General features: G+C 44.9%; 1 protein-coding gene across 6 annotated transcripts; it reads right to left on the bottom strand.

Annotated features, from left to right (window-relative positions):
- Positions 1–4,070: 4,070 nt before the first annotated feature.
- SMIM32 (small integral membrane protein 32) lies at positions 4,071–8,143 on the bottom strand. 6 transcript variants are annotated; one of them, XM_069029095.1, is made up of 3 exons: positions 6,996–8,143; positions 6,304–6,815; positions 4,071–6,132 (listed from the first exon to the last, which is right to left on the bottom strand). In XM_069029095.1, the coding sequence occupies exons 2-3, from the start codon at positions 6,453–6,455 to the stop codon at positions 5,754–5,756; spliced, it is 531 nt and encodes a 176-aa protein (XP_068885196.1). In that variant the 5' UTR covers positions 6,456–6,815; positions 6,996–8,143; the 3' UTR covers positions 4,071–5,753. The 6 variants fall into 6 exon arrangements, with proteins under 6 accessions (XP_068885196.1, XP_068885197.1, XP_068885199.1 ...); XM_069029096.1 differs by having other exon boundaries at positions 6,304–7,169; positions 7,784–8,143; XM_069029098.1 differs by having other exon boundaries at positions 7,784–8,143.
- Between the last annotated feature and the right edge of the window lie 1,063 nt (positions 8,144–9,206).

The following is a 9,206-nucleotide window of genomic DNA, read 5'->3' as shown; positions in this document are numbered from 1 at the left end:
TATCTTGTCTGGGCTTCCTGCTTTGGGATTTAATTTTACCAGCAGACTGCCACGTGCAGTAATACTCTGAAACTCTGTCATTTTCTCAATCATAAGAGCTTTTTTCCTCTGAATGTGAGAATCCAATCACTCAGGTAAAAATGTATTTTTTTAATTAATCTCTTGTTGCTGTTTTATATCAGTGTCTCCTCTACTGTTTTGATGGGTTTGCTTCCAAAACAATGATTGCCATGAAAATCCCCAGAAGATACACTGTGATAGTGTTACACAGATGATACAGTCTAGTTTGTGAGCAAGATCCAGATTAAGTTTCAGTGGCTTATTGGCTTTTCAGAAGCTTAATGTGCATTTTTATGAACAGCTTTATAAGTAAAAAGCAAGCAACCAAAATACCTTGATTATTAAAAGTTCTAAATAATTTTGTAGAAATTAAGAGGGGTTTTTTTAAATCTTACTGGTCTTTCTGGGACATTTGGAGGTACAGTAACAACTCTGGTAGTAGGTACCCAAAGTAACCTCTGAAATTTTTCATTCATGGGATTTTCACAGACAGAAAAAACGCTTTGGGTGAAACACCTCTCTTCCACTCCCTCTCCAACCTACATTGTGTGTCAAATAAGTCAGAGACTATTTCTGTTCACTGCTATGTGAAAAGCAAGTATCTCACTGTCATTTAAAGTAAGGTATCCCATACCCTGTGACAAGAGAGATCTTTCTTGTCCTGGAGTGCAGAGCAGGTTTCTAGAACCAGGCCAGTCAGTTCCATGTTTAACTGCTGAACCCGCTGTTTGATTTGCCCGTGCTCTGCTGGAGGGAGAGCAGCAGGACAGAAGCAGTGGGCAGCACATCCAGGGGTGTCATGGGCAGCTGTGTCACTGCTGTCACCTGGAGCCCCCCTGCCTCAGGCAGGAGTTGGTTTTGGCTGCCACCAAAGGGATGCTGAGTTAGCAGAGACTGAGCTGCTGCTCTGCAGGTGGGAGTTGCACAAACAGGGACCATGCCACGGAAACGTTCCTGCTACAGGTGATGAGGGACAGCGAGGGCAAGGTAAAAGTCTCATAAAGGCAAAATGACAGGTGGTATTTATACACACCAGCAGATTAATGTGAAATCAATTTTTTCAGACTTAAGTCTTGAAAATAAGCTTCTAACTTGTGTTCAGATATAAGTGTACTTAGATAACATTTCCCCTCCCAAAGACAAACCCTGTAAATTTACTTCACTCCCACGGAGATGGGAGGTGAGGGGGTTGAAGGGTGAGGTTCTAGGGGGTGGAGCTGTTGAGTCATCTCCAGACATTCTATATTCCTGCTTCTTGCAGGACTCCTTTTTTCCATAAGACGTTGGAAGAAAAACCCCACACCTTTTAAATTAGCAGCTTTTCTGTTCTAAGGCCAGTTTTAATTTCTTTATAAATACCTTTTTTTTTCTATTTTTTTGAGGAATAACTTTGTTGTTTGCAGTAACAGAATTTATTTCCAGGACTAAATTAGAAGTGCTGTGTAACCCAGTCACTCCTGCAAATTCTGATTTTCTGAAGTCTCTTAGAGAAACTGCTGACGGCAAACTCAGGCAAACACTTGAGACAGCTTTGCGCTGTGTGTGTGACTTTGACTTCAGACACAAAACAGACAAAATGGGCTCTGTTCTGTAAAAGCCAAATGCAGACTATTTTTTCTGAGATTTCAGGTCTCTAGCAGTCTCACTGAAAGATTTTTATAGAAGGAATTCATAAGTTTCCTCTAAGAAATTAAGGTAAATACAGTATATTAAACCTAGAAGTGCAAACTTAGGACTGAACAGGTTGTGTCCATGAATAGAATTCACCAGTGGTAATCTATGCAGATGCTCAGCCCTGCAGGGAGGAATTTGTTGATACCAGGGGGGCAAAGAGGAGGGAAAAAAAACTTGAAAAGATGTGACTGTGTACCTTGTTGCCTGGGAGACTTTCTGTATGGATTATTGGATATAAAGCAAATTTCTCTACTTATACCTGTAGTTTCTGGAAGAAAGAACCTCCTAAAGACAAATGTGCTGTGAACACAATCCAGGTCGTTCTTCCTTTCACTGTCTCAGTCTGACATGTCTTTCATTGTTTTAAATGTTTCACATATCAGGTAGGTAAAGCTCCTTGCCCTCAAGATGGGCAGAGCAGCGTTCAGTGGGGACACTGCCTTGGAGAGCTGAACTGAACCTTTTGATCCGCTGGGATCGGGTCTGGCCAGACTCTGCTGTGTGGGAGCGAGGCAGCCGCTTGTCACCAGGAAATCAGGGCTTGCACCCGCTAGAGGAAATCTCCTGAGATACAAATTGCTGTGGCTCCAGTGGTTTGATACAGGTTTGGAGTGTGATCATGCAACACAGCCTTGCCATGCAGCACTGGGTTATTTACCAGGCTGAGACACCCCAAACAGACATGGGATATTTAGATCTTAGGATTTATTCTTAGCCTTTTGTCTAGCTGTGCAGTTTGACTGACTTGTGAGTCCTATGGGTGAGCTCTTTCCAGGCAGAAGTTGTGATGGCCATATGGCAAGGGGTATAGAAAACCCTCAGCTCCTGCTTTTTGTTCAGGGAAAGGGAAGTGCAGGAGGACAAATGCTCATGGGGAAGCCCACCTACATCAGGAAATGTGAGACGAAAAATGGGTCCTGCTGGGTCCCCAAAATGTTAACAAACCCAGTGTTCAGGCAGAGCAATGGGATGAGTGAGCTCCCAGTTACGGAATGCTCTCACAGAGGAGCACGGAGCTGGTGGTTTCTCCTTGGTTACTCAGTACAGTGCTGTGGCAAACTCCCCATGGGCACTACCTGTGCCAACAGCTTGGGCAGCTGGATTCAAAACCATCCATGGACTAAGAGGTTGAAGCCAACAGAATGAAATATCACAATAATAATAATATTAATAATCCATTGAAAGGATGGCATCAGCTTCAAAGCATCTCACTGCTTCCAGGTGGAAGTGATGAGTTGTTTCCCTGGCCCAGAGGGAGAGTTAGAAGCTTGTTTAACACACAGCTCCTGATTCGGTGGAGCACTTAGCCACGATGTGAAGCGTATGGCTGCTCCTCAGAGTGTTACGGGAGCTGCTCATCTTTTGAAAGCAAAGCCTATAATTAAGAATTCCTCTGAATGGGGACCAGTCTGCTTCTCACAGCCTCGTGCCCCAGATTCCTGGTGTTTCACTCATCCTTCGTGTAGCAGTGTATTGACCTCCAGTCTGCCTTGAGGAAAATCCGTCAGGAGGGGGAAGGCTGCTGCAGGGCTGTGTTCAGAGACTTTCAAAAGGCACATTGAGAAAGTGGGATTTGGTAAAAGACACAGGGAATTGTGTGTTTGTGTCAGGGGCAGGACTGTGACTGGCAGAAGGTGATGGGAAGGAATGGAGAATCCATGTGGGACCCCACAGGTGTCGTACATCTAATAGAGCAGTTCCAGCAAGTGAAGCAATGCCTATCAGTCCCCCCCTTGTGCTTGTGGTTGGAAAGTGGATTTTTTGGTCAGCTTGAATCCTGAGCCTGGTGAAACAGAATGTTTTCTACACGTACATTTCACACATTGGCTAAAATTGTGGTGGTGCCTCATCCGTGGAAGTGCTCAAAGCCAGATTGGAAGGGGCTTGGAGCAACCTGGCATTGAAAGAAGACCCTGCCCATGGCAGGGGGGGTGGTACTGGATGATCTTTAAGGTCCCTTCCAGCCCATATTGTTCTGGGATTTTGTGATTCTGAATATCATCAATACAACTTTCTTCTGCAATAGAAATGATCCTGAATATTGATGAGAGCAACACAGGGCATGCATAAAAGCTTTCCCAGAAAATCAGTTAACACCCTCGGCATGACAGGTTCTTCTGTAGTATTACTCCAACCAGGCTGCAGAGAAAAATAGGATTATTCCAGAGTTATTCGTGAATGTTTAAATAGAGAGTGCAACACAACATGTGCTCTGTCAGGTTCTGAGGCTTTTGCCAGCAGAAATTCTTAGACCCAACTCATTATGGCTGGTAGCTGAAAACAAGCTGTCATTACTTAAAAATAAATAAGAAATGCCTGATTTGATAAAACTTGATTTATTCAAAAAGGGCTGAGAGAAACACACTTGCATTTATTGTTGCTTTCTACATTAGAGTAACTACTTGCAATTACACCAGTTAAATTTGGTTCAGAGGAAATATTGGCCACATATCAAGGAATAAAATATTGAAATCTGTTAAGTAGTAGTTTAGCTTATTTGAGCAAAATAAAACATGGTAACAAAGACAACGACATGGAAGTGTTATCAACTGCGCAATTTTTGGGTTAAAAAAGAAAACGCTTGCAAACAGACTTCCATATATACACATTTTGTCTGTGTGCTCAAGTGCAAGCCTGTATGTGTGTGTAATTGCATTGTAAAAGCTCCTCATTTGGATGAAAGAAGTTATGTACACATATATACACACAGTTCCTCTGTTGTACTCTGCTGGTCAAGAACGGGGTTACGAGTACAGCGTCTGACTCCACTTTGAACCCCATTTCAGATGATCCAATACCCAAAACTGCAGCTAAAATAGGATATGGGACTGGGTGTTTCTGGATAGCTGCAATTCTCCTGTATGTTGAGCCATTGGGTTTAAAAAAAAAAAAAAAAAAAAAAGCCCTTTGCCCACTGTTTGTGGGAATTATGGACACTCTTCCCGGGTTCATGCAGCTTGATCTGGAATTGTGCTGTAATTGCAAGTTTACAAAAAATCAGCACCACAAAATAGCTTGTCAGCTACCAGTGTTGAGCAGAAGCTTTTAGAACAAAATCAGATAGTTAATAATTTAAAATGGTGGGGGGTGCCAGTGACCACTGTTGAATCAAGCTGTTGCCATATTGATCATTCATGCTTCTAATTGGGCTAGGTTTAGATGAAGAGCAAGGAGTGGGGATACTGTGCAGTAAAGCAACTATTCCTATAAAGCTGTGTTTTATGGCTTTCAGAACTTATCTACTTTGTGTACTAAACTTGGAGCACTCTGCTCACCCCTTTCATTAGTTTACATAATATTAAATATATTCATTTCCTTTCCCCCTCTTCTCCCCATCCTGATTATTTTGGTTTCATGCTGTGGCAAATAATTTCCTTTGTAGCTTATGCAAGCTGAAAACAAATTCCTTGTGTAATAAGTGTTTCACATAAGTAGTAACTTAAAACTTGATCGATGACACATTCAAACATCAAAAACACCCTTAACAGAATGACAATCTAAAGCCTAAATAAACATTTGCCATTTTCTCCTCCTGCCTGGCAGGCCTCCCACGGCATCACCATGCAGTTCCAGCAGCAGTTGGGAGAAATGGGTCTGGAAAGTAAACTCATCTCAGTGTAGAGCTGTTAGGTAAATACAAAGGGTTTTTTACATTTGATGCTTGGTTTCATAAACATGGGGGAACAAGCTCCACCAGATGCCCAAATCAGAGATTGTTGTTAATACAATTATCCTTATATGGACACTGAATGGGTGGATGATGACATTTGCATACACACAGAGCTTAATCTGGAATCACGGGGCAATTTTTTGCAAAAACTGTATGAATTTGCTAAAGCATTCTCTTCAGTTCATAACAGCTTTTTATTTACAGCTACTCAGATTGGCATACAGCATAATTTTCAGCAGTCTCCTGCTGCCCATTACTCTAAAGGGGGTCAAATCCATGCACTGGCACATGGCATTAACTCCTTATTGCACAGGGTTTCTGGTGCCTGCTCCTGCCGGAATGAGAAGTGTCAGACAGCTTGTGTCCTCCACGGGTTCCTCGCTTCCCTGAGCGATCTGTCGTAAGGAAGAGTAGCAAAAAAAGAATTTTTCAGCTGGCAGTTTATGAAGAACACAATGAATGTCACAGTCAAGAACAGAAAGAAAAACAGAATGATGTAAGTCACCAGGTCTGGCTTATTTATTTCCCCTTCTTTTAACACCCTGGCTGTCGACGTGTAAAGAGCGGAGGAGCTCACGGGTCTCGGAGTGCTGCTCAGGTAGGGCGTGTTGGTCTGAATGATTAGGTGAGCTTCAGTGGCACTGGTTGAATTGAGCAATTCACTATACATGTTCTTGCTTAAATTTCCTCCACAGTAGAAGTAAAGCAGGAGGGCAAATGCAGTCAGTCTTTGGCATAGGAAAGAAAAAATGTTCCTGCTTGTAAAAGGCTGCAAACCAGCCTCATGTTGTCTAAAACAAATTAATTCACTTGCATGGCTCAGTGACTTTCTTTTAAATCTTCTTGGTTCATATTAACAGCATTTATCCACAAATATTAATCAAAAATGATACGGGTACCTCGTGTCCTGGCCCTTGTTCCCCCAGCACGCCTCGTTTGGGGAAATGCGCTGGTTCATCTGCTGGTCAGCCGGGACGTGCTGGGAGCTCTGGGAATGTGCTGGGAGCTCTGGGGATGCGCTGGGAGCCCCGTGCCACCGCTCCACCTGCATGGGGTTGGAAAGAGCCACTTCCAGCCCCGGTGCTGGCACCAGGCAGAGAGCAGCCACGGCTTGGGCTGGCAGCACTCACTGTCCGTGACGGGGAGGCACGATGGATTTCCAGCCGATTTTCAGAAGAGGGATGCACATAAATCCGGAGTTAAACGGCATCTGCATGGGGAGGCAGCTGCTGCCTTGAGATCCTGCTGGATTTGCCGTCGCGGCTCTCTGCCTCGGGAGTCTCCGTGCTGCTGAAATCCTGGTGCTGGGAAGCATTAGTGGACTTTCTTAATCCCAGTTAACGGCGCTCTGTGGAGCCAGTGTTAAGAGGCTGAGCTTTCTTCTTAAGCTTTCCAGGCACTCCTTTCATAGCTTTGAGAAAAATAAATTGAAAAAAGAATTTTTTAAAAAAAAGAGCAATGTCCCTTTGTTCAAGAAAGAAACACCAAAAAAGCCTCCCTGGGAATGGGAGAGGGTCAGTTCTTTGGAAACCTCCTCCCTGCGCTCGGCTCAGGCGAGCTGCGAGCTGGGACTGTGCAGGGTCTGTCAGACCTGACTTTCCCCTCGACAGCCGCTCCACTTGCTCCGTGGGAAGGGCAGAGCTGCGTGGTGGTGCCGACCAGCTCCGCAGCCCGTGGTGCAGCTGGCAGTGACACGATGCTAAAGAGGAAGAGATCTTCGGATAAATTCCCGTGAGTGCCTGAGGCTCTGGCTGGAGGTTTTGAGCTGGGGGAGGGTAGCAGAGAATGGGACAAAAAAGAAGAAAATTGCCTCAAAACCTTTCTTTCTTCCTCAGTCCTTTATTGTTTAAATCTAGAGTAATCAATGTCTTCTCTTTTTTTCTTTTTTTTTTTTTTTTTTTTTTTTTTTTACTTCTCTGTGATCCCCAGCACCCTCTCCAGCCTGACAATTAGCATGTTAATTCTTTTTTTCCAGCAAATTGCTTTATGCTGCTATTAGCTCCTGGCTGTTTGCCAGCTTGCTCTCACAATCTCCCATGCATCAGATAAGCACTGTGAATACTTTTATTTTAACGCATTGCAACTTGAAAAAGGGACAGGGGACAGAGCTGGAGGCGAGAGAAGCAGGGAAGAGAGGAGTAACTGGGCAGAGGAAAACACCATCTCCGGCCCCAGGGTGCTGATCCCAGCAAATGCTAAAGCTGCTTATGGTGAGCTGTTGCAGCCAACAGTGCCAGTGGTTAAACATTTCACTTAGCATAAGAAGCGTTTCTGCTGAGAGAGGGTGAATGAAGAGAAGAGAAATCTTCTGGTTAGTCAGATTTTAATAAAATCAAATCACTGCAACACCCTCTGAGGCCCTGGTCAGTGTGTTCTCACCTCCTGCCAAGCTCCAGGTGCTCCAGTTAAACCCCTTGCTCATCCAGCAGCTCTGCTGGGGTGGTAGAAAGCTGACACATCTCTGTCACATTCCTGTTCAAATCCTCCTGCAGCCATCCTCAGAAAAGCCATTACCTGTGTATTTACTTACAAGTCCTGGGGACGCTTTTATTCACAAGGAGATCTTCCTCTATGGAAGGTTTTCTTGATTTTTGTTCCTCTCTCTCTCTCTTTCCCCCCTTTTTCAGCCCGAGTGCTCTGACTGCCACGTGCTGCTCTCCAGGATGGCAGCGGGAGCTTTTCCTGCCTGCCCCCAGTGCTCCTCCTGGGAACACATCTCCTGCCCACAGAACCACAGGAGTGACACCTGTTTACTCTGTGTGGGTTCAAAGAACAGGACGCCGAGGCAGGCAGCCGTGGGGGTTGGAAAAATCAACAGAGCCACAGAGTTTGCAACTGTCATGTTGCAATGTCTCCTTTCATGTCTCCTTCAAAGCGGGGAGTCTGTGAGCAGCAGCACAGCAAGGCTGAACGTCTTCCCAGCACCATCCCATCCTCAGCTCTCTCCTCTCTGATCTGTTTTTGAGTTTAACCAAGCTTTACATCCTTTTTTATTTATTTCCTTTTTTGCTTTTATTAATATGTAGGAAAAACAAGAAAGCATCTGGGGCTGAATCCTACAAATAGTGTGCACAGTCGTAATGTTTAACATACAGGTTCTCTGCAAATAAACTCTGTAACAGGGGGAAAATACTACAAAAGTTGCATAGGGATGTAATGGTCATTGTGTGTTTCCTCCCTGCACGGAAGTGTGGTGCAGAAGAAAGGGCTCTGCCAGGGGCTCCTTGGCATCTTTCACCTCCCTCCCTCCCTCCCTCGAGCCTGTGGGGAGCATTCCCCCGCACCAGCTGATGTGTCCCTGGAGGTGGATGGGACAGTCCCATGGGTGGGATGGTTCCCTCACTGCTGGGACAGGGCAGAGGGGCTCTTTACCAGGTCAGTGCTTCCAAACGGCCTCGTGGGGCTGTGTCCCTTCCCTGCAAACACGGGGTGCCCCTCTGAGCATCCTCTTTCATCCCCTCTTCACATGCAAGGTTGCATGTAGACACAGAACCAGAATCTTTATTTTTCCCTTTTGCTCCTACAAAATGTTCTCTCTCATTCTCAGAAGATCCCTGCCCCGAAGGTGCAGTAGTTCAGCTCCAGGACCAGCACTGTGGGTTGAGGATTGTTTCAGTGGTCACAGTCCAGCTGCCCAGCATGGGGATAAATCTCGGGGTGTTTTACAGCCACTTTGTGTGCATGCAGAGAGTTCAGAACTTCTGCTTTTTGGCTGGCTGGTGCTTATATAGAAACTGATGAGAAGCCTTGGGAGTAAATCAGATGTATTTTCTGCAGCACTGTATCCAGGCTTAATCTTAAA

Source organism: Aphelocoma coerulescens, chromosome 13 (genome assembly GCF_041296385.1).
Source record: "Aphelocoma coerulescens isolate FSJ_1873_10779 chromosome 13, UR_Acoe_1.0, whole genome shotgun sequence".
Lineage (NCBI taxonomy): Eukaryota > Metazoa > Chordata > Aves > Passeriformes > Corvidae > Aphelocoma > Aphelocoma coerulescens.
This window is presented reverse-complemented; position numbering and strand designations above follow the sequence as displayed.